We start from the raw sequence: 25,998 nt of genomic DNA on the forward strand, positions 1-25,998 counted from the left end.
AAATAAATATAAAATGACGTTCAACAAAATGAAAATTCTGTAATTAGTGTTTTGATCAACAAGTCCACTTTCTCCGATTGATTCCTAACAAATAATCAAATAATAAACCTCAATTACCACTTGCCAAGTATTCTTATTTTGATTCCATCATTTGACAACAAACATACCATAAACGTCACTGTCTATATAGGGTTTGATGTATATGTCCAATTTCAAATAAGGGAAAGAGAAGATTGTCAAGGGGTATACTCAGAAGAAGACAATGTACCAATACTTGAAGGCGGAAGAATGAAGACAAAAGACAAGACAAGATGCGCAACTTAAAAAAAACTATGTCAGAATGTTTTTAACTAATATATATATATATATATATATATATATGAGGGTATTTTTGTGAATTAAAGTTTACGAGTACGGGTATCTACGGATACGGATACTATGTTACCCGTACACGCCCCGTTAACATGCGGGTATCAAAAATACCTGTACCCACGGGCAGCGGATATTCATTTTTAATATTTATTTCCTACCCATTGCGGGAATTTTTTTCGACATCCCTACTTGCAACCTTAAAATATATGCTCTCATCACAAATATCATGTCTCGCAAAATCTTAGATTTTTGTTTAGTTTGGTTATTATTAATGTAGTAGGATTAAGTTTCATTCAACTTTATAAAATTAACTTATTAAGGTAAAGTTTGTTTCCATAATTTGGGTATAATTAGATATAATTACTTATTTAGTACTCTAATTTTTTTGGTTTGATTCAATTTGGTCTTCTTATTATAAGTTGGTTCAATTTAGTCCATCAATTAGTTAAGAGGGTTAATTTTGGTCATCTCCGTTAAGTTACAGTTAACACCGTATACGTATATGTCACGTGTGAAATCGTGAAATTTTTAATTTCTTTAATTTCTTTTAATTTTTATAATGTCTACAGGTTCTCCATCTTTTGCCCAAGAATACTATAGTAATCTTTTTTATTATTTTGGTATAGCAAGTGTAAATTTATTTAAAAAACCAAATAAAAGACATAGCTTGCTAAAGAAAACTCAAGAAAGTGTCATGGACATTGAATATCAAAGAAGCCCCTTTCCAAAGCAGAAATTACATAAAAGAAAGTGGTACTCCAATACAGAATGACAGAAGAAGATCAAGCGAGTAAAACAATATTAGTTAGGAAGATAGCTATATAAAAATATATTATATATGTGTAAGATTTGTTTTTTCAACATTAGTTAAGAAGATAGCTATATGAAAATATATTGTATATGTGTAAGATTTTTTTTTTCAACGTGTAAACTTTTGGATGGTGTGGATAATGTGAAATTTTTTTATATAAATTATGAATGAATATTTGTGATCAAAATTTACATTTAATATTTTTTTTACTTTAAATGATTTTATAAAAGACCCGGGTGAGAAACTACTTCTTTGATGGGTGTTGCAATCAGTGGCGGATCTTGACTAATAATGTTGGGGGAGCCAAAATAATATACTCAAAATTCAAAATTTATATATTTAATTATTGTCATTAACACAATAAAAATGTATACATAATTTAGTATAATCGTGTATCTAAAGAAATCACACATATACAAAGAATTGTCCTTTGTTTTCCAGATTTTTGAACTCATCCATAATTGAGTCAAAACTAAAATTTTTAACTATTTCTTTTTCAATGTAAAGATAAACATGTTCCAAAATATTAATATAAAACATGTTTCTCTAATAGAACAATATGATTATTTGTATCATGATTCAGGATACATAAAGCTAAGATATTGAATTTGTATTGATTTCATCTTCACCAATAGCTTTCTTTTTATCACTTTTAAGAAATAAATCTATTTTTTATTCTTCGTCAATATACCTATTTCTTTTTTAAGTTTAAGATTAAAAAATAATTTATCATAATTTAATTAAAAAATAAAAATTAAGTTACTAAAAGAAAAAAATCAATGACAATCAATTCCCATTAAAAGCTGATTATGAAAAAACACATAGTACAGTCATTTTTTTCCTATAATCATAAAAAATAAATATAAGGCTCATGAGGTAAAAAATAATATTAACTATTAAACAAATATTTCACTATCAAGTAATGCGAGAGAGTTATCTTTTGTTTTCATAAATGAAAGAGAACAAATGATAAATGAAAGAAAAAAGAATAAATTTGTATTTAACTGTTTTTTTTTTCTTCTCAAAATGAAAAGAAAACATGTGAAAATGTGAAATCAATATAACTTGTGAAAAAATGAAAAATACAATGAGAAAGAAAATAAAAAATATCTTAATAAATCTTTTTATTATTTATTACGTTTAATTTTATATTTTAATATTTATTAACATTAAATATTATGCCTTATAAAATAAATAAAAATATATCTCATTTAATTTTTATCAATTTTTATATGTTATATATAATAAAAAAATTAAAAAATTGAAAATAATTAATATATATAATATAAAAAATTAAAAATAATTAATATATATAATATAAAAAATAAAAAATTGTGGGGGAGGGGAGGGGGTGCCATGGCCACCCCTGCCCCAATGATCCTCCGCTACTGGTTGCAATGACTCTATTTGTAATATTTCTATATATTATTTTAGAGATTTATAATTCGTCCATTTTATTGGACGGAATTTCTATCAATTAGATTCACAAGAATCCAGTAATTAGTTTATAAAAAGTGAAGCGTTTAGGTTTTTTATTGTTTATTAATCTATTCCATGTTGATGTGGTAGTTTGATTGTAGAAAGTTAAATAAATAATGAAATTATAAATATAATTTTAGATTCTAATTATGACAGTTCGAAACATCACATTACATTTAAGTACAATGAAAATAATGGTGTTTGTAGCTATTACATTTCTATTAGAGTTTTTTTTTAAATAAACAAATTAGGGTAGTTTTACCTTCCATTATTTGTGTTGAGAATACGACATCTTTAATTGTCATTATTTGCATACCGCATTAAATGATAGATGTTGCAAGGTTTCGCATTAAACCACCATATTATATTTTGTGACGACATTATATATGACGGGATGCAAACCTGCTGGACATATAAAATATAGCGATTATAACCATCATTTTATACAATATTTAACTACCATATTTAACACAATTTTTTTGGAGTGTACACTCTTCTCTTGCTATAAATAAACACAATAAAAGTAATACCCATAAAGTTAGTTGTAGTTTATCGTGAGACTTTCTTTATATATATATATATATATATATATATATATATATATATATATATATATATATATATATATATATATATATATATATATATATATAATATTAATGATATACTCTTCAAGATGTTTTATGCATAATTACTATATTTGTTTTACTCGTACTTAAATTTACATTTTCTGATAGAAGGTCACATTTGTTTTTCTAGGTTCTATAAACATAGAAATAATTTGTAATTGCATAACATATTTTATTCCTTGTTTCGTTTAATTTTTATTCGTCTCAAGCTCTCCAATCGACAAATTCACTTTTTATACTTTCTTCCAAGTAAAGCATATATAGTCATTCTTGAAGTTATTAAATTCTATATATAAAATACATGAACGCTTTTTAATCAGTTAGTTAATTTAGATTATGCATTTTATCAAAATATAAATGATTTTATGAATATAAATAGGTGGATACTTTATACATTTTATATTTGTTAACAGAAATTTATTCAGAGGAATAATGGAATCTCGACCATCTCAACCTCAAATAGTTAACTTTGTGAAGAATTCTTATAAAGTGATTTACTTCAATAAAAAAATTAATAATATATTATAAAATAAGATATTTAGATAAAAAAAATATTTGAGTTTAAATTTTTTCATATTTTATTTTCTCTTTGTAAACAAAAACGTTTGAAATATTTCTTAAACTATTTTTTTTAATATTAATTAGAGAAATTTTCAACCTATTTTAACCATAATTGATTTGACTAATAAGAAATTGGATCTTGTTAACCAGTGGCCTTAAGACACCGGTTAAGGATGATTAATACATATTGAATCTTGTAAAAGTTATTAGATAATTATAATATTAAATAAAATCTAACATGAAAATCATTAATGCAGTTTTATTTTATTTAAAGGACAAAAATGACCATAAGTGTTATAATTATGTTTGATATTTTATTTAATGCTCACAAATAAAAGTTAAAAAATAATTAAATAATAAAATAATTATATTTTAATATTACTAAAAATTAAAAAATAATTAAATAAAAAACTTTAAATTAATAGAAAAATCAACAAAAAATTGTGTTAAATGTCTACAAAGTTTAAAAAAAATAATTAAAGTATCAATTTGATACTTTATTGAATTTTCTTTCTCTAACTTCTCGATATTGCAACATTCATATTAGCTTAACCAAATCCCAAGATATAGAAAATATCTCAATACATTAGTAATTATAAATACGTACGTAAAAATTAGCTTAAGTTCACACTCATTTAAGTTTGTATCCTACCTAAATCCGTATTTAGAAAGGAAAAATTCTTAGATCAATAATTTTGTTACTTAATTTTTAGAAAAAATCACATAAAACCGTTCGACTTTATGTTCTGTTACATTTTGTTTATATATATATATATATATATATATATATATATATATATATATATATATATATTGTATGCATACATAGAGAAAGAAAGTATATGAATAAAATAAAATAACAAGTTCTTCTTGGAACATATCTTTTATATCTATTATATATCTTTTATCTCATATTTTTACCATCTCTACAAATCTTCAACACTTATAACATTTCATACTGTAATTATAAAACTCCTAATATTTTGTAAAGTGTATACATAGATAGAGAAAGAAATCATATGAATTCCTTTTGCAACATATCTCTTATATCTATTATATATCTTATACCTCTCATATTTTTACAATATCTACAAATTTTCAATACTCATAATATTTTATACTATAATTATATGACTTCTAATATTTCATATTGTAATATGATTCTTAAAAATTCATGAATCTGCATCCCAATTAAGTTTGTATCAAACTCCCAAGAACATAAAACAAACTTAAAACGAATGTTTACCGTAAAACTAACAATGTAAAAAAAAAATTAATTACCTTAACTTTGAGTACTTAAAAATTCCAAATTATTTTGTATCAGAGTTATTAGTTACAAAATAAAGATGATGAACCCAGCGTATTAATTACTTTTTAACCGGTAATTTGAGGACACCACCGATTAACATTCTCCTAAGAAATTCTAGATAACAACGATAGCAATAATGACTGAAAAACGTTCTGGCCAATGGTTTAAGAAAATTATTTTTAATTAATATCAATCGAAACAATTATCATCATTGTCGGGATTGATGTTAATTGGAAAAAAACGGCCAATTTTAACTAAACAAAATCTTAAAAACTTTGGTCACAAAATAAGCTCTGTTGAAATACACCATTAATTAATTTTTTAGATTAATTTATTCAAATAAATCATTTAATAACTAAACAAATTAAAATTAAAATAATTAAATTTATTAGGCGGGAAAACAGAAAACAGAGACCAGAATGCCAAGGAAAACAGCAAACAGAACTAAGCTCACGTTCCACCACCATTCTATATTATATAAATAACATGAATTTTGTTTACTAGATTATTTACTTCATATTCTTTCATTTAAATTAATTTTTAAAATAATTATTATAAAACTAAAAAATATATATTTAATAAGGTTTAAATACCTTTTTGTCCTCATTTTCGTTTTGTTGCGGATTGTCCTTATTTTGACATATAATGTTTAAAATGGTCCTCATTGTTACCGAATGTTTAGAATGATCATCATTTTCGCAATTCGTGTTTTATTTGGTCCTTTTCTGTAACGCCGTTCAAATCATTAACGGAAAATTGTACAGGTGACACGCTTTGGATTAGAGTATGTTACGGGTGTGGTAATTAACAATTAACGTTAATCTTACAATTTAGGAGAAATTTTGCAATTAGGGAAATTTTTCCATCTTCGTCTTTCTTCAGCTCGCATTTGTAGAGGAAGCAGCTAATACTTGTCATTTCATCATTGGATTGCAGTTGCGCTATTCATTTCAATTTTCTAGTTAATCATCATTAACGAGTTAAGTGGGTTTAGAATTTTCTAGGTAAGTGAGTATTAGACTTATCTCGTTGATGATGATTAACTAGAAAATTAACGTTAATTACCACACTTGTACACGTAACGTGCCATATGTACAATGTTCCGTTAATGATTTATTACAGAAAAGAAGCAACAAAAACACGAATTGTGAAATGAGGACCATTTTAAACATTCGACACAAATAAGAACCATTTTAAACATTCTGTCAAAATGAGGACAATCCGCAACAAACACCACGAAAAACGAAAATGAGGACCAAAAAGGTATTTAAATCTTTTAATAATTATCATTTAAATTTAAGAAATTAAAATTGAAATATCATAAATATTTGATATTATATTATATCTTTTATATATCTTATTTCCAAACCGAGTGAAAATATCATCATTGTTGATGAACTTCCGATTACAGCATCACCGAAGTTCGGTGTGATTAAATCTTTGCAAAAACCCTCAGAGCAATCTGTTTTCCGGTTTTAAACAAGAAGAGAAGAAGCGGCTTTCACAACAATAGAATGAATTATTCTGCGTGCGAAGTTGAAACCACACCACGTCTTGCTCAATGGAGAATCGAAAACTTTGTTTATGTCAGTTCCCGAAGATCTAAACCTTTCAAGATCGGAAAGTGGAATTGGTATTTCTCTAAATATCTATATGTTTATTTGTCTGTGTCCTCTCATGTTTCATTTAATAGGTTTTGGTGTGTGATGAAGTGCTCTTTCTTCTTGCGCTATAATTTGAAGACCCTTGTTTATGATTTTGTGTCGTTGATATTTGGTGTCAAATGTGTGGTTTTTGATTTTTGTATATATATTTTTTGGTTTGAAATCAAGGATTTTGTCTGTGGAGAAGAACACGATTCAATTGTTTCCCCAATGGAGCAGCTATCCCATTCCCAGTCCTCCCATTGCATCTTTCATCTTTCGGGTTTTAAGTTCTGTTGGAGATCGCAGGACCATCCTGCACTCATCAGGTCTCATTTTCTTTTTACATTTTCTCTCTTCTTTGTTGGTTATTTGACTTTTTTTTTTTGGATAGAGAATAATCAATAATGTTAGTTTCTGCGTGTATTAAGATGACGTTGTACTTGGTCCAAAGTGCATGATCATTGCAAATAGAAGACAGTTTCTTTCAAATGTTGAATGAGTACATGCGTAAATCTACTCTTCTTTTAATCTTGTGCAGAGGTAAAGGACAAAGTTGTAGACATCAACAGTGGTTTTGCTTGGACAGTTGAGGTTCCTAAGAAATTCATTATTGAAGTTGAGTTTCTAGATTTGAAGTGTGCATCCCCAAGTGTAAGTTCTAAATACACGTCTCTTTAGATAATCCACTCAATTAATTCCAATTGGTTTGGTTTTAAGATGAAATACAGATCACAAATCATGGACAAAAAACCTAAACCTATGTTCAAGAGATAACTCTTCATATACCGAAACAGGAGAAATTGTATAGATAACCTATAACATTAATACATATCTGGAAAGTTACCTAATTTGGAATGTTATTTGTGAATGCAGGGTGGAGAACCTTGTTCCATCTGGGCAGAAGGATTTTCACAAGAAAGATCACATGCAAATGTCATAGAGTCTATCTGTAGGATGCTAACAGAAGGAATCAACACTGACATCACCATCAATGTTTCTGATGGAAGTATAGGAGCTCATAGAGCTGTTCTTGCTGCAAGATCACCCGTATTCCGCAGCATGTTTTCACATAATCTTCAGGAGAAAGAGTTGTCAACCATAAACATATCAGATATGTCACTTGAGTCATGCCAAGCTTTTCTCAATTATCTCTATGGAATCATCAGACATGAAGAGTTTCTGATTCATAGGTTGGCCCTTCTTCGTGCAGCTGACAAGTATGACATATCTGATCTGAGAGATGCATGCCATGAGAGTCTTCTTGAAGACATTGACACAAAAAATGTTCTTGAGAGGCTCCAAAACGCATCTCTATATCAGTTGATGAAACTGAAGATGAGTTGTATCCGATATCTTGTGAAGTTTGGCAAAATATATGAAATCCGGGATGATTTCAATACCTTCTTGCATAATGCAGATAGGGATCTCATTGCTGAAGTCTTCCATGAAGTTCTGTCACATTCTGTTACATTGCCGGTAGGGATGAAGAGAAAATTTGATTGTCTTTAGAACTACTAGTTTCTCAATGAACAGGAAAATGAAAAAACTGGACAAAGCTATTTGAGAAAGGTAATAATTTTAGAGAAGTGTTACATGTTAAATATTCGATACCAAGGTCTTACATACATAGAATTCATTAATGAATTAAACTAATAATAGTATAATTGGGTCCACTTTTTATTCTTTTTTAAACTCAATTTAATCCAATTAACTTTTTTTTTCAATTATATTTAATACATTTAATTATTATTTTTTGTCTTTTTTCTTTAATTTGATCTTATAGTTGTATTTACATCATCAAGTGTATTGATTCAAATGTATTTATAATAAACTTTTATTCATCCTATTTTGAATATAATAAAATAAAATGTATAAAGTGATAAGTTATCCCTCAATAATAAAAAGAAATCTAAGTAATGAAGATTGATTTTGTAATTGACTTAGATCATCTAAATTAGTATATTGATATTAAGATTCAACAAAGAGTAAAACCTAAAAGTGATTTTAGACAATAGATTTTTAAGTGTTGATTAAAGTTTAAAGTAAAAAGAAAAATGGTTAGGCTAAGATTATATACCTACATTGTAACATAAATAGGTAACGCTTTTTCAAATGTAGAAATATAGAAATAGAAATACAACCTTTTAAAGAAAATTTACAATATTATTTTAAATTTTGTTTATAGATTTAGGTGAACCTATTTCAAATCATATATTAATAATCTTATTTTAAAAATGTTAATTAAAACAAATATATTATATTATACAGTGAAAATTAATTAAAATAAACAAAATTGAAGATATAAATTAAAATAATTATAATATCTATAACAATATATAAAAAAATTCCCTCCTTTGTATTCACATTTCAAAATACCAATTTTACCCTTTAAAATATAATTATTTATTAAATTTTTTAAAATTGACCATTATTTTTATAATTTTTTTATAAAATTGTCTATCTTGGCTTCTTCTATAAGACCCTAGAAAATGGCGTTTTAAAAAGTGATAGTGGTTTAAAAATAGTGAGACTCAATTATTTTAATATTAAAAGGTTTTAGTATAAATAGAATTGTTATAAACGAGTTTCATTATTTTAAAACACACAATCTCTCTAAAACCCACTTTTCTAGAGTTATCTGACTTCTCTCTAGAGGTTCTGTCTCTTTGGTCTGATTGAAGAATCGAGACCGTAGGATTGATCCTCTCGGCGAGTTCTTCAAATTGGATCGATCAGTTTCTCCGTTTGCATAAGTTGAGTTTCCACTTTTTTTTTTAGTCTTTTTCTGTTTTCTATTGCATGCAAGCTCTCTTTTCCGCTTGCATGCGACGTTTTAATCATCAGTATGAGTCTCTGCTGATCAGTGATCATAATGGTATCTTGTGATGTTTTTATGTGTAGATAGAGCATCCTGTGGAGTTAGAGGTGTTGACGTTTTTAAGGCATTGACGTTTATAAAGTTGTCTAAACAAGATAACAAGTAAGGGAAGCTAACTATTTTGCTTGAATTTCGTATAGAAATCATTCTGATGACTTTGAATTGCATGATTGAGTGTTGTATGAGTGCTTGAACTGTGTAATTGAGTATATGATTGGATTGTGCTAGATTTCTGGACTGTTGCATGTGAGAACAGATTGAGAATCTGGTATTTTTGCCTAAGCGAGCAGCTCTCGCCTGAGCGAAAACACCAGAAATTCATCCCTTGTCTCTGCGCGAGATCTCGCCTAGGCGAGCCAGTCTCGCTTGAGCGAGAGTCACTCTCATCTAAGCGAGACAACTTAGCCTGAGCGAGAATTCACCCAGAGTTTGGGTTGTTTTCTATTTCGAGCCTCGCTCAGGCGAGAATGACTCACCTAAGCGAGAGAGCCCTTTCGCCTGGGCAAGACCTTTCAGCTTGGGCAAGAACCCCTGCAACAGAGTGTTATTCCCTTGTTTCTAATGGATGAAGCTATGTTTAAATATTAAAATGTGAACCTAGTTATGATATGCATGAATTGTTATGACTGATAATATGTGTGGTGAAATTGCATGAAGTTGGAATATGAGAAGATGTGGTTGAATTAGGATTTCAAGGAAAATTCTAAGAGGAATGTTTTAGTGTATGTAAGAACATAAGGACTCAGTTTTGGTTGGTATCCTGACGCTCCAATAACCATTAAGGCTCATGTAGAGCATAATGGATTATGTCGGGAGGAGTAGCAGGAGGTCCTAGTTTGTGGACCCGATTCAGTCACAAACGCAAAGGGGACTTACCTTGGGAGTGGTTGGGTGATAACCCCTTGTGTCCAAACTCTGCAGAGTTTGGGAACCGTCACGGGTGCACGCCACCAAGAGATCTGATGTCGCTTACATAATCCGGATATTGAGTCTAGAGTAATATATTTGTACTATGTTTGTGGTGGCCTATGTGATTCTGGTAAAAATGAGAAAGACTGCATGATTTGTTTATAATTGAATTGCATGATTTTTCTTATCAGATTAGCTTACCTTTGCTTTCTGTGTGTCTATCTCATGTTGTATGTTTTTCTTTTGCGATGATCACCTATTTGGTGGGAGCAGATGTGGTTGCAGTGTCAAAGGCACTTCTGGAGGATGAAGAGCCATCATTTTAGTGTTGAGGAAGAGATTTCCAGTGGGAGCTTTAGCAGTGATCAGTTTAAGTATAGAGTTTATTAGTTTAGTTTAAGTGTATAAGTGATATATTTTTATGGTCATATCTTTTGTAAGACTGTATTAATATATTGTGTACACTAGATGATCTGTTTTGGAACTATGATGAAACTCTCTATTTTTATTAGTTATAAGCTGCTGAAATTGAGATGTTACATCTTCTCTTTTTCTTCTTCTTCTTTATTTATCAATGTTATTATCTCATCTTTTATCATATATTTCACTTTATTTTTAATAAATATAATTTTATTTATATATTAACTTAATAACATTATACTATTATCACCTACTAATATAATATTACACATGTTTAAAAAATGTGTACATACATGCACGATAATACATGTTTCTATATGCTAGTTTTAAAATTAAAAATGTTATAAGAAGATGCAAAAAGAAAGTGACACTCAGATAAAATAAAGATATTACCATTTCACTAAACTTTGTAATTTCTAAAATCAAGAGAATTTATTAAAGGTAAGCTATTACAAACTCGATTAACAAAACATTCAACATAATTCTTTATACATTGAACTAAACTAAAAACAACAAACATGAGAAAAGGCTTGTGCTGCTGTCCCTCATTAGTCCCCATTTACAATTCAAATTAGGCACCTTCTTCATACACCCCCGTCAAATTTCTTTTGCCATTCCAACAAAGCTTTTGGAAATTTTTATCCGAAATTGATTTAGTGTATTTCAAATAGTAAAATCCAGAACTAATGAAGTGTCAGAAGAAATTTTGATGGGTGCAGCAAGAAGTTCCCTTCAAAATTAATCAAACCTTTGAGAACCACTTTATTTGGGGCTTTTTCTTCCTGCACCTCCAAGGATTTTTCTTACACCTCCAAGCAATCTTAAAATTTAAAAAATACTCTTTAAACGAAGTCATATAAATTACATCCTAAAATTATTTTTGAATGTCTACTTCCGATAAAAAAGTATTTCCAGAAGTCACATCCCACTAAAATTTAAGACTTTCGAAGGTAAAAAAAAAAAAAAAAAAAAAATATATATATATATATATATATATATATTTTCACTTTTCATTTTTTTCTTAAATTTGAAATTTAATTACTTTTAATTTTGTTTACTTTTCAATACATTATAAAAAAATTATATATATAAATATAAATATATTAAAATTTTATTTTATTTTTAAAATACATATTAAAAATTATAAAATATATAAATGTGAAACAAAAATTACTTTAAAAATACAAAATAAGTAAAAAATGTTAAAGAAAAAATTGAAAAATAATTTAAATTAAAATAATAAAACTTTAAATTAATGTATATATATATACATATTTAAATTTGAAGTTTTATTATTTTAATTTAAATTATTTTATAAGTATTTTTATAATTATTTTATTTATATAATTAATATTTTTTTTTAATTTTATTTGAATATTTTAAATTTTATTTAAAATTTAAAATTTAATTTTTAATTTTAATTTTTTTTTATTTTTTGATTATATATTTTTAAAATTTTTAAATTCAAAAAAATTAATAAAAGTAAAAATTAAATATAATTAAAGAAAATAAACTTTAAATTTGAAAAGATAAAAACAATATATCTATATTTTTTTTTGTTGGAAATCGATTTTCAGTATTTTTTTTATTCGAAAATCAAAATTCTTCAATTTCTGAAAATATTTTTATCGGAAGTTGACATTTGAAAATAAATTTGGAAGTGCAATCTGCATATATTTTTTTTCTCAAATGGTCAAAAGTAGTTTTGATTTAAAAAAAAAATTAGATGTGTAAAAGAAATTTTGGAAATGTAGAAAGAAATTTCCCTTTATTTGGTTCCTTTACAATGGTTTTCGTGGTTAGGGTCTATGTAATTCGAAGTTGGCATGTGTGTTTGATGTTGGAGAATTTCTCTAACACATAAGTACTAATGAGTGGTTTTTTATTTAACGAAAATGTTTTAATTTTTTATTAATTTTGAAAATTAACAATATACGCTTTCTGATTCTATATTAAAAAATTAATTTTAATTAATTTTATATTTTTGATGTATTAATTTGACACAGAACTAAATGCACATACTATTCTGACGTATTAATTGGACTAGTTAAATTAGTATATATAAAAACTAATGGAGGCAAATCCATATTCCAAATTTAAAATCTCACTATTATAATAAAATGCAAATATTTCAAATAATAAATAAATTTCATACTGACAGATTCTTACCCTAAATTTAACACCATACATATATATATATATATTAAATTTGATGATATAAATACAAAAATATTTATTTAAATAAAAGTATATTAAAGGTGTATATAATGTGTACAATTTAAAATTTTAGAAATCAGATTTAAGATTGGAGCAATCATACAAATTTATTTATCTTGACTAGAAAAGTTAATGAATTATTTCTTAATAAAAACAAGATAATACTCATAAATAAGTTTTTAAATATCATAAAATTGTTTAAAATAATAACTAAAATGTTATTTTTCGTTGATAAAAAAATAAAAACAATTCGATTAACAGCGAATTTGCATCGTTAACATCTGTTTGTAATTAACCCAAAAGATAAGATAAGAACGAAAAGATTATATGCATCGTAACCGTGTAATTTCCCTCCCACCGCGTAACCTCAGCGCTATATATACCCACTGACCTCGTGTCAATCTTCTGTTTGAATGGGATTTGAATTTTATTGGTATTGTTTCGAGGATTGTCGTCTATGGCTTTGGGGATTGTGTTTCCATTCTTGATCAAGTTTCTTTAGGGTTTTGCGAAGTGTACGGAGTTTACAATCAATCAGTGTGTGTTGTGTTGTCGGATTGAACAACCGCGAGCGTTTTGTTCGATCAAATTGTGTTTTGTCGGATTGAAGAACCGCTAGCATCCTTGCTTTTTGTGGGATTGAAGAATGCAAGAATTATCAGTAGATTTACGCCAATTCTAAATAGAATTTATTTGATTATGTTGAGTTTTGGGTTTTTTGCTTAATTTCTTTACACCTTTTCAAATGGTCGCCGCTGGTACTCTGACATCTTTTATTTTATTTTATTTTTTTTTTGCATACGAATGATATGAAAATAATAGTTGTTCGGAACAACCTAAGTTTTCTCGGCGTCTCCTTTCTATTATATAAGTTTTTTGGTATTGATCATCGAACATAGGGATTGAACTATGATTTGTTTATCTGCAGTGGTATTTGGAATAGTTTTGTAACCTCCTGAATTGAGAGCGTTTATCGTGTTCTTGTTCTTGAATTTGCGGAACAATGAAGATACGGTATGGATGTGGTATAGGAGATCAGGTGAAGTGTTAGGTTTTGTTACCATTATGTTTTCTTAAGACGATCTGATTGGAGCCTATCAAATTTGTTGTTTGTGTTCATTCCTATGCAGCATGTCCTCGAGTCTGAGATTTATTTTGGCCATTGAGAAGGTAGAAACGAGTTTCGATGGCTGGCTTTCGATGTACCGAATTACTTTGATCTTCTTAGATGTAGGAAGGTACATGCGTTAGCCATGGGGATTGTTTTCTTCTACTCATGTTTCAGCTAAGAGAGGCAATAACTCTAGATTATTAAACTTATTGCAAAGCTTTATGTTTTATTATGTTTCAATTTACTAATTTTCTTGAGAATGGCTATGGTCTCTCTTGTTCGTCGTAGGAATGTACATGAATCAGCCATTGTCCTACATGAATCAGCCATTGTGTTTGTCTAATAAGCAATAGCAATACTTGGTCTCTGAAATTATGATCATTGAGTTTGTTATGGAAATTTCTCCATCGGTGTTTATTGAATTTGTTTATTCATGGTATTGTCTAGGTCTTTTATCTTCTTCCGAGATTAATTATTTTTTTATTCATGGGTTGTATTTCTATATGCATTCAGTTGGAGGTCTTGTAAATTCTCACTATATGAGTTAGAGGCTTTGACATTTGCGGTTTTAGACGGTTGACTCTGTTCATTTTGATTATCTTCAGTTAAGAGGATGTCTATTGGGTTGTGGATGCAATATTGTTGACTCTGTTCATTTTGATTATCTTTTCATTTTGATTATCTTCAGTTAAGAGGATGTCTATTGGGTTATGGATGCAATAGCTGAATATTATTGAACTTATCGTATAGGTCCTTCATCTTTTACCAGACTAATTATACTTTTCTTAAATTCATGGGTTGTACAAGGAAACTACAAAATGAAGGGGATGCATAGTCTGCAAATGATGGTGGTCATGTTTTGGGAACAATGGATGGAGATCCCGTGAGAGGTTTCATTACTATCTTTACATTTCAGTATTGTGAAATCTTGGGTTTTATTATCTTTGCATCTAGTATTTTCATTGTATTCTCCAGGCCAAACTTGTGGAGTGGGAGATCTTGTAAATACACACTATATGAGTGAGAAAGTTTGGCATTTGTGTTGTTGGGGTCGACTCTTCATTTTGATTATCTTCTTCTACTAGTGTTGTAGTGAAGATGATGTCTATTTGATCGTGGAGGCAATAGCTGTAGTTTATTGAACTTACTACATATCTTTATTTTTTTTTTTCACGTTTTGATTTACTTTCTTTCTTATGTGCTTCAGTTGGAATGGTTGTAGTTTCTCTTATTGGAATCGTTGTAGTTTCTCTTATTGACTGCAGGATTGTACATGTGTCAGCGATGGTCTTTCTTTAAGCAAGAGCAATGCTTGATCATTGGACATTATGATCGTCGAGCTGGTTGTGGAAATTTTTCCATTGGTTTTCTTTAATTATTAAATTTGTTTGTTCATCCTATTGTCTAGGTCTTTCATCTTCTACCCAGTTTGATTATAATTTTCTTGAATTCATGGACTTCATAGGGAAACTAAGAAACGAAGTGGGGTGTAGAATGTGCAAGTGGTGGTCGGCACATTTCAGAAGCAGTGGATGGAGAAACGAAATGGGTGCAGAGTGTGCAAATGGTGGGTGGTGGGCAGTTTTCAGAAACAGTGGATGGAGATCTGGTGAAACTTTAGGTTTTATTATCTTTGTATTCAGTATTTTCGATGCCGTTATTCTTCAGATAAACTTGTGGAGTGGGTGATCTATTAAATTAGCATTATATGGGTGGGAGGCTTTGGCATGTGTTGTTGGAACATTAACTCTGTTGATTTTCATTATCTTCTTCTACTCGTGTTGCAGTGAAGAGGATATCTATTGAATTGTGGAGCCAATGGAGCCAATAGCTGTAGATTATTGAACTTACTACAAAGCTTTATGTTTTGTTACGTTTCCATTTACTGTCTTTCTTATGCGCTCAAGTTGGAATGGCTGTAGTCTCTTTTATTGGTTGTAGGAAGGTACATATTGTCTTTATCTAAGCAAGAGCAATACTTCAATCTTTGAACATTGTGATCATTGTTAATGGGAATTTCTCAATTAGTTTTTTAATTCTTGAATTTGTTTATTTATTGTCTAGGTCCTTCATCTTCCACCCAAATACAGCCAATAGCTGTAGATTATTGAACTTACTACAAAGCTTTATGTTTTGTTACGTTTCCATTTACTGTCTTTCTTATGCTGTTTTTCTTATGCGCTCAACTTGGAATGGCTTTCTTATGCTGTTTTTCTTATGCGCTCAACTTGGAATGGCTTTCTTATGCTGTTTTTCTTATGCGCTCAACTTGGAATGGCTGTAGTCTCTTTTATTGGTTGTAGGAAGGTACATATTGTCTTTATCTAAGCAAGAGCAATACTTCAATCTTTGAACATTGTGATCATTGTTAATGGGAATTTCTCAATTAGTTTTTTAATTCTTGAATTTGTTTATTTATTTTCTAGGTCCTTCATCTTCCACCCAAATTGATTATATTTTTCTTGAATACATGGAGTTTTCAGGGAAACTATGAAATGAAGTGGGTTCAAGGTTTGCAAATAGAGGATGGTTGGCAGGGTTTGGAAATAGTGGATGGAGATCCGGTAGATCCGGTGAAACCTTAGGTTTTGTTATCTTTTATAAATAGGCACTATAGTGTAAGAGGCTTATACATGAGTGTTGTTCGATTGTTGACTCTGTTTATGTTGCTTGTCTTCTTCTACTTGTGTTGCAGCAATGAGGATGTCTGTTTTATCGTGGAGACGGCAAATTATTCAACTTACTACAAAGCTTCATGTTCTTTTACGTTTCCATTATTCCTATGTGCTCTAGTTTAAATGGCGTGGTAGTCTCTCTTATTGTTTCTAGGAAGGTACATTTGTCAGCCTTAGTATTTGTCTAAGCAAGTGCAATACTTGATCATTGAACATTATGGTCATCAAGCCTGTTATAGAAATTTCTCCATTGGTTTTTTTAATTCTTGAATTTGTTTATTCCTCTTATTGTCTATGTCCTTCGTCTTCTACCCAGATTGATTATAGTTTTCTTAAATTTTTTGGGCTTTACAGGGAAACTAAGAAATGAAGTGGGTGCAGGGTGTGCCAATGGTGGGTGGTGGGCGGCTTTTGGAAACAGTGGATGGGGATATGGCCAAACCTTAGGTTTAATTATTTTTGCATTCATTATTTTCATTCCCGTTTTTTCTTCATGCTAAACTTGTGGAGTGGGAGATCTTGTAAAAATATGCACCGTATGAGTGAGAGGCCTTGACATTTGTGTTGTTGCACGTTAACTTTTAATTTTAATTATCTTTCTCTGTGTTGCAGCGAAGAGGATGTCTATTGGTTCATGGAACCAATAGTTATAGATTATTTAATGAAGTTTTTTGTTTAATTACAATTCAATTTACTATTTTTCTTATGTGCTTAAGTTAGAATGGTTGTAGTTTCTTATTTGTTGTAGGAAGGTATAGGTGTCAACCATGGTGTTTGTCTAAGCAAGAGCAATATCTTTGAACATTGTGATGATCTTAAATTGATTGTAGTTTTCTTTAATTTGTGGGTTTTTCCAGGGAAAAACTAAGAAATGATGTGGGTGCTAGGTGCGCAAATATAGAGGGTGGTTGGCAAATATTTGGAAACAGTGGATGGACATCCGGTGAAACCTTAGGTTTTATTATCTTTCTTTCCATTCGTTATTTTCTTTGTCGTTGTTCTTAATGTTCTTCATGCTAAACTTGTGGAGTGAGATATCTTATAAATAGGATTACATGAGTGAAAGGCTTTGACATGTGTCTTGTTTGATTGCTGACTCTGTTTATGTTGATCGTCTTCTTCTAGTCGTGTTGCAGCAATGAGGATGTCTGTTGGATCGTGGTGGCAAAAACTGTAAATTGTTGAACTTACTACAAAGTTTCATGTTTTATTATGTTTTCATTTTTTATTTTTCTTGTGTGTTCGTGTTTGAATGGTTTTAGTCTTTCTTATTGGTTGAAGGTACATGTGTCAACCATGTTGTTTGTCTAAGCAAGTACAATACTTGATTGCAGAACATTGATGATCAAGCTCGTGTTGAAAATTTCTCCATCGTTTTTTTTTAATTCTAGAATTTTTTATTCATCTTATCTGTCCATGTCCTTCCTCTTCTACCAGATTGATTATAGTTTTCTTAAATTCATAGGCTTTATAGGGAAACTAAGAAATGAGGTGGGTGCAGGATGTTCAAATGGTGGGGTGCTGTGCAGATTTTGGAAATAGTGGATGGGGATTCGGTGAAACCTTAAGGTTAATTTTTTTTTTCATTCATTATTCATTATTTTCATTTTTGGGTTTAATTATCTTTTCATTCATTATTTTCACTACGATTTTTCTTCATGTTAAACTTGTGGAGTGGGAGATCTTGTGAATACTCACTTTATGAGTGAGAGGTTTTGACATCTGTGTTGTTACACAGTTTACTCTGTTGATTTTAATTATCTTTTTCTACATGTGCTGCCATGATTAGGTCATGGAGCCAATAGCTTTTGATTACAAAGCTTTATGCTTTATTACGATCAATTTACTATTTTTCTTATGTGCTCAAGTTGGAACGCAATAGTCTCTCTTATTTGTTGTAGGAATACATGTGTCAGCCATGGCGCTTGTCTAAGCAAAGCAGTTCTTGATCTTTGAACATTGTGATCATCGAGTAATTCTTGAATTTGTTTTTTCATCTTACCGTCCTTCATCTTCCTACCCAGATTGATTGTAGTTTTCTTGAATTCATGGGTTAGTCAGGGAAACTAAGAAATGATGTCGGTGCAAGGTGTGCAAATAGAGGGTGGTTGGCAAGTTTTGAGATCCGGTGAAACCTTAGGTATGTGTCAGCCATGTGTGTGTCTATGCTAGTGCAATACTTGATCGCTGAATATTATGTTCATCAAGCCTGTTATGGAAGTTTCTCAATTGGTATTTTTAATTCTTGAATTTGTTTATTCTCTAAATGTCTATGTCCTTTGTTTCCTACCTAGATGGATTATAATTTTCTTAAATTCATGGGCTTTTTAGGCAAACTAAGATCGCTATTTTTATTGCCATTCTCTTCAGATTAAACTTGGTGGGAAAGGTTTTGAAATCTGGCAAAACCTTAGGTTTTATTATCTTTGAATTCATTATTTTCTTTGACGTTATTCTTCATGCTAAAGTTGTGAGTGAGTGGGAGATCTTGTAAATAGGCACTAAATGAGAGGCTTTGACATTTGTGTTGTTGGACCGTCGGCTCTGTTGATGTTGATTTTGATTGTTTTCTTGTACTCGTGTTGCACAGCTAAGAGGATGTATGTTGTATCCTAGAGGCAATAACTGTTGAGTATTAAACTTATTGCAAAGCTTTATATTTTATTACGTTTCCATTTACTATTTTCTTATGTACTCGAATGTGAATGACTATTGTTTCTCTTATTGGTCGTAGGAAGGTACATGTGTCAGCCATTGTGTTTGTCCAAGGTGGAGCAATTCTTGATTGCTGAAATTATGGTCGTTGAGCTTTTATGGAAATTTCTCATTTGGTTTTTCAGAATTTGTACTTACCCAAATTCATTATATAATTCATGGACTCCACAGGGAAACTACGAAATGCAGTCAATGCATAGTGTGCAAATGGTGGGTCGTGGCCATGTTTTTAATAGTGGATGGAGATTCGGTGAAACCTTAGGTTTTATTATCTTTGCATTCTGTATTTTCATTAACGTTATTCTTCAGGCCAAACTTGTGGAATGGATGATCAAGCAAATAGGCACTATATGAGTGAGAAACATTAACATTTGTGTTGTTGGGGGTTGTCTCTTTTCATTTTCATTATCTTCTACTAGTGCTGCAGTGCAAAGGATTTATTAGTTGTAGGTTATTGAACATACTAAAAAGCTTTATTGTGGAGGCAATAGTTGTAGTTTCTCGTATTGACTCTAGGATGGTACATGTGCCAGCTATGTTGTTCGTTTACTCAAGAGCAATACTTGATCATTGAACATTAAGATCATTGAGCTCTACGTGTATATTTCTCCTTTGGTTTTTTAGTTATTAAATGTTTTTATTCATCTTATCGCCTTGGTCCTTCATCTTTTGCCCAGTTTGATTATAGTTTTTTTGAATTCATGGGCTCTGCTGGGAAACAAAGAAATGAAGTGGGTGCAAGGTGTGCAAATGGTGGGTGGTGGGCAGGTTTCAGAAACAGTGGATGTAGATCCGGTGAAACATTAAGTTTTATTTTCTTTGTATTCAGTATTTTCACTACCGTTATTCTTCAAACTTGTGTGGAGGGTGATCTTGTAAAATAGGCATTATATAATTGTGAGGCTTTGAAATTTGTGTTGTTGGATTGTTGACTCTTTTGATTTGATTATCTTCTTCTGATCTTCTTGCATGGAAGATATTTATTGGACTGTGGAGGGAGGAAATAGATTTTAACATACTGCAAAGCTTTGTTTTATTTTGTATCTATTCACTATTTTTCTTATACTTGGAATGGTTGAAGTCCCTCCTATTGGTTATACGAAGGTACATGTGTCAGCCTTTGTGTTTGTCTAAGCAAAAGCAATACTTGATCGATGAACATTCGATGAACATTAAGATGGTTGTGGAAATTTGTTTATTCATATGAAGTCTAGGTCTTTCATCTTCAACCCAGTTTAGTTTTCTTGAATTTATGGCTTTACAAGGAAATTAAGAAAAGAAGTGGGGGCAGAGAAACAGTAAACAGTAAATGTAGATCCGTTGAAGCATTAGGTTATATTATCTTTGTATGCAGTATTCTTTAGGACAAACTTTAGCAAGAGCTCCTTATTAAATCTTAAAGGAGTCCAAAATCTTCTCCTTGGGACTTTCCAAACTTAATTTTGTTTCTTTTCCAATTAATAAATGTGTAAACGAATTTAGTATTGCTATCCCTCTCTCTAATTTTTTTGCATCTTGAACTTTACTTCCTCAAACACAAACAATATCTGGTTATATGTAGTTTTCCTTTAATTCATATTTCCTTTTCATTTGGTTTTTGTATTTCCACCTTTCTATAGCTCGTTAAACGTATTTTATAAAAAATATTAGCGTTATTAACTACAAGTTTTTGTCTTTTTTTATTTTTAATTTAGCTTCCAAATCTTTTATTTTTTCATTGAATAACCTTAATAACATAGTTTCTCATATAGCCTTTATAGAAGATTTAAAATTGTTAGCTTTCAATAAATAATCTTCCTTTCTAAAAGCTTGCCTTTGATTTGATGTCAAGCTCAAATTTGTTTAATTTCATTGTTGCTTCCTTCCTTATTGACCTACACCTTTGTTATTATCTTGTTATTTACCCATTGTTGTGTTCTGAAATAGTTTTAAACTGGCTAAACTTGATGGTTTGATTTGATTATCATGGTTGTATTGATGGTGTGTGGTTCATAAGAGGCATCGTGCGATGAGCATGGAACAAATGTGGTTGACTTTACTCTTTGATTAGATGGTTTGCTTCTTTCTTTAAAAAGTTCTGCTCAATTTTGATGTCTTCCGTAATTACTAATTGAGATGTTTAACTTTTTTTATTAGCTTTCCAGAGATGTTTAACTTTTTTTATTAGCTTTCCAAAAAGCTTTCCATTCATTATTTTTTTAATACGTCTGAATTGGACAGGAATTGATGTGTTTCTAAGCACCGATATGTTTTAGAGAAGAATTTGTTAAGAGAAGAATTTGTTAATTTCAGTTGAATTGAAGAATTTTTCTTCGATGGATAATAACAACTCTTGATAAAATAATTTTCTTTGTTAATTATTCTATTTGTCTACCGAATCCAGGTGTTGATGATTTAAAGGGAGAAAAGAACTCAGATCTGTTATCGGCAATTATAATACATGGGAATAAAGGAACATTGATATGAATTTTCGGTTAGTGATGGTAGAGGGTGCTTCAGATTTGAGAGAAGAATTTGCCGGAGATATAGAACTACGGTCACCAACTCGTTTCTTGTTCTACTGTTTCGGTCTACAATATAAATATAAAACCAGAAATTTGACTTTGCTTAGTCCATGTCATCAAAATAACCAATCACATTATGCCATGTCATCATAAGAAAATATTCATTTGGGGTGCAGGAGGTGGGTCTGGGTATTCATTTAGTTTAAATAATTTTGAGGTACTGGAGAAACATTTGGGATGCAGGAGAAGCCCCTTCACGACTGTAATATGTCACTTATTAGCGGTTGAAAAGTGAAATAGAAGTACCATACTCTTAGACGTATTATAACTTATAAGAATTACAAATATATGTGAAATAGAAGTACCATACTCTTGGACGTATCATTAAGCAGGTACATTTAGACTCCGGTATCGGGTATGAGTTTAAGAGCTTTAAGAGCTTCAACTTTCCTCCACAATTCTGAGAGACCTTGTCTCCTAAAGGAAATTTTGAAGGTGATATAAACATTAAAAACTTTCAGAAGGTGATATAAACTTTAAAAACTCTTGGAGCTTCGTTCCAGAGACTGAACATTAAAATTCTTTCTCACCAAGTCCTCTTGTTGTCAGTGCAGGTGCCTCAATGCGAATGCCTCCGGGAAGGCACTCTTATTACCTTTTATAGAGAGCACATGTCAGAAATAATGGGATATACGGTGAACAAGAATAAAGGCCAAAGGTGTACACAGCAAAAGATCTCACCAGGCACTGAATTTTTGTTGAGGGTTATTGAAGCCATATCAAGAATTTTCTCCACCCGAGCACCATCAAGATCCTGATGTTAATTAATATGAAACATAGCTAACGTACAAAATGATGATGTTAATTAATATGAAACATAGCTAACGTACAAAATGATCATATATCATGCATTTTTGCACTGAAACACGAGCGGAAGTAAGTGGGAAACGAAGTATATTTTCTGTGACACATTAAAAAAAAAGGACCAAGAAGCTTACAGAAGGCCTTAGTTCAACAAGAACCAGGTGATTGTCACTACCACCAGAAACCAGTTTATATCCATGCTCACTTTACCGCTGAGCAAGAGCTCTACAGTTAGCAACAACCTGCAGGATAGTATTATTATGAGCGTTGAGTGCCATGTGCCAAACTATATACTACGCCCGATGCATTTTTTTGTTTTGTCCAAATGGATCTTTGCCCAGTTAAAATTCAGCGACAAAGTATAGTGACTTTAATGCTCTCTGATTCATGAAGTCAACTATTAATATGTAAACCAAGCATGCGAACTGTGCATATATTAAGAAGCATGCACAGTGCCTATTAACTCCAATTATTTGCAAAAAGAATCTCAACTCTAATTTATTGCATTCCTATATATAGCCATTGTCCAGAGTAAGTAAGAAATGCTTGTCCAGAGTAAGGTCAGAAATGCTGACTAAGGCCTAAACCAACTCTCTTAATAACTGTAATAACTGTAATTGGGAAAGCTAAACTTCTACTCCACACCAATGGGGTAGGCTTCATAATCTTATTTTTCTTCTAAATTTTGCAGTTATTGATTATATGATTATGAAGTGATAGGAAGGGGCTACCTTCGAAACATACAACAGAAGTGGTAAAGCAAAATAGCATTAGCGTTCTGCACTTCTTAATGAGACGTCTATATCCTCTAGTTTTGGATTGAAAGAATTGGAAATATAAGCCAATCGTGCCTAATGTAACATCTATCTTCATTCTGCATTTATTCCACTGAGGATAATTCTAGAGATCAGATTGGGTGGCAAAGATATATATTTTGTTTCTTATCAATACATAATAGCAACCTTGGTTGATTCAAAAGTAAGCACCAAAAGGCTGTTTAAAATGATCATGTACACACCCTTATGTCCAATGATGAAATAGGCAATCGATGTACCTGATTCTGGTAATTTTTAAACTCTGGAGACTGGGTATACTTCAAGCAAACTGCTAGTCCTCCAATTGTGTGGTTATGAGGACCACCCTGGAGAAATCTATCACTATCAAATCAAAGAAGCAGGAAGGTATAGAGGACGCGTGCATCTTAACTCCATAGGAGCACAGGATCCATGCACCTCAATTAGAATAGTTACAATAAAACTATTAAGAGAATATTCCTAATTTACCTGAAGGAAGATGGCCTGCCAAGTGATTGTGGCTGAGGTCAAGAGTCAAAAGCTTAATGCAGTTTACCATCAACTCTGGCAGGTTTCCTGTGATCTGATTCCTTGAAAGATTCAACCTACTCAGCAAGTCAAGATTTCCTATTGACTTTGGAGTCCAACCAGAACATCTGTTTGCAGAAAGATCCAATGTATCTAGACTTTTCATTTCTCCAATCCAATGTGGAATGCCACCTGAGAATGAATTCCCTTGCAAGTTGAGAAATGTGCATGAGGTGAGCTTTTGCATTGATTCAGGAACTCTCCCAGAGAGAGAATTGCTGCTGAAATCAACCAACTTCAAAAGCAAGCAGTCTCTAATATGCTCAGGAATCCTACCAGTGAAGAGGTTCTTCCCCAGCCTCAACTCCCTCAAATCAATCAGATTCTGAATTCCTTCTGCAATCTCTCCCTCCAGCAAGTTGTTTGAAAGATCAATTGATTGAAGTCCCCTCAAAAACCACATTCCAGATGGAAGTTCCCCATGTATCTGATTAGAGGAAAAGTTCACAACTGCCGAAGAGTAGCAGGAGCTCAATGAATCAGGAATCTTACCTGTGAGATTGTTGTTGGCAAATGAAATCACTCTTAGAGACCAACATTGCTGGAAAATCTCATCTGGAATTACCCCATAGAGGTTGTTCTCACTCAAATCAACAACTTGTAAATCACCAATGCTGAGAAGGTCATGAGCTATGGTCCCTGTGAAGTTAATCCTAGAAAGGGACAAGTCTCAGAAGACCTCTATCAATGTGCCCAGAAAGAGAGAATCCATCAAGAACAAGAGAAGATACCCTATTGTTTATAGGGTCACATTTGACACCAACCCAGTTGCAGGGACTATAATCATCTTCATTCCACGTAGAGAGTTTTCCTTTTGGGTCTTCTAGACCAGCCTTGAACATGATCAACCCCAACACATCATCATTGAAAGAAGGATTTACAGAGATCACTAAGAAAGGACAATAGAAAACAAAACAAAGTGATAGGAATGAGATGAATTGCATTTGCTTCATCAGAGTAATGTCTATATTGTAACAATGCATTCAGTGGAGCGCTTCATGAATCTTGCAGAAAGCAACTATTTCCTTAAAGAAACACACTGCCATTTCCATTTTGCTTACATACGGTTGATAAGGTTGGGGCGTCCCAATAATGCATAGTGTATAAACCAAAGGAAAACATGTATAAGAAAGTTTCAAATGCAAGAAAAATAATGACAGAGAGAAGCACAAAGGTGCTAATGTTATTATACAACTGCAACAGTGGTAGTAGAAAGGACACGAAAAAGTGGGAGGAGTAACAATCAAATCCTCGGTGGATATAAACAGAAATAGTAGTAAAAATAAACAAGGGTGAAAAAAAACAAAAGAACAAAGTAAAGTAACTTCAGCAAACTCACTTTCTGCTTTTCAAACTTCAGAATTTCCAAGGAGGAATGATGAATCATTGCACTCACAGAAGAGAAGAAGTTTTGAACATTTTTTTATTTCAAGTGGGGTGACGCAAGACAGTGTTTTTAGAGAGAAAACAAAGAGTTGGTGGCTGTAGAGAAAAGTGCAGTGAAATTACAGAAGCA

General features: G+C 30.9%; 2 protein-coding genes and 1 non-coding gene across 62 annotated transcripts in view; 2 read left to right on the forward strand and 1 right to left on the reverse strand.

Annotated features, from left to right (window-relative positions):
* The first annotated feature begins 6,563 nt into the window (after positions 1 to 6,563).
* LOC114188767 (BTB/POZ domain-containing protein At1g55760-like) lies at positions 6,564 to 8,370 on the forward strand. The gene is made up of 4 exons (XM_028077405.1): positions 6,564 to 6,794; positions 6,994 to 7,133; positions 7,346 to 7,458; positions 7,681 to 8,370. Exons 1-4 carry the CDS (start codon positions 6,676 to 6,678, stop codon positions 8,314 to 8,316), a joined length of 1,008 nt encoding a protein of 335 aa, XP_027933206.1. The 5' UTR covers positions 6,564 to 6,675; the 3' UTR covers positions 8,317 to 8,370.
* A 5,157-nt stretch (positions 8,371 to 13,527) lies between these two features.
* Positions 13,528 to 20,748, forward strand: LOC114188930. 50 transcript variants are annotated; one of them, XR_003605522.1, is made up of 8 exons: positions 13,532 to 16,927; positions 17,038 to 17,175; positions 17,372 to 17,464; positions 17,875 to 18,586; positions 18,919 to 18,989; positions 19,075 to 19,157; positions 19,752 to 19,786; positions 19,904 to 20,748. It is a non-coding gene; the product is annotated as an uncharacterized LOC114188930 (transcript). The 50 variants fall into 50 exon arrangements; XR_003605518.1 differs by having other exon boundaries at positions 13,532 to 15,963; positions 16,130 to 16,287; positions 16,627 to 16,649; positions 16,826 to 16,927; positions 18,919 to 20,655; XR_003605517.1 differs by having other exon boundaries at positions 13,533 to 15,951; positions 16,130 to 16,287; positions 16,627 to 16,649; positions 16,826 to 16,927; positions 18,919 to 20,655.
* Positions 20,749 to 22,347: 1,599 nt separating this feature from the next.
* The window catches only part of LOC114188929, a 40,215-nt gene continuing 36,564 nt past the window's right edge, over positions 22,348 to 25,998 (reverse strand). For 9 of the 11 annotated variants that reach the window (XR_003605472.1, XR_003605473.1, XR_003605474.1 and 6 more), the window contains 5 exons: positions 24,384 to 25,371; positions 24,155 to 24,241; positions 23,235 to 23,342; positions 22,978 to 23,050; positions 22,348 to 22,891 (listed from right to left, as the gene is read on the reverse strand). The gene's annotated coding sequence lies outside the window, so the exon portion shown is untranslated. The remainder of the gene's footprint in view (positions 22,892 to 22,977; positions 23,051 to 23,234; positions 23,343 to 24,154; positions 24,242 to 24,383; positions 25,372 to 25,998) is intronic. The other 2 variants (XR_003605481.1, XR_003605480.1) reach the window with 2 other exon arrangements.

The sequence above is a fragment of the Vigna unguiculata genome, chromosome 6, assembly GCF_004118075.2.
Source record: "Vigna unguiculata cultivar IT97K-499-35 chromosome 6, ASM411807v1, whole genome shotgun sequence".
Taxonomy (NCBI): domain Eukaryota; kingdom Viridiplantae; phylum Streptophyta; class Magnoliopsida; order Fabales; family Fabaceae; genus Vigna; species Vigna unguiculata.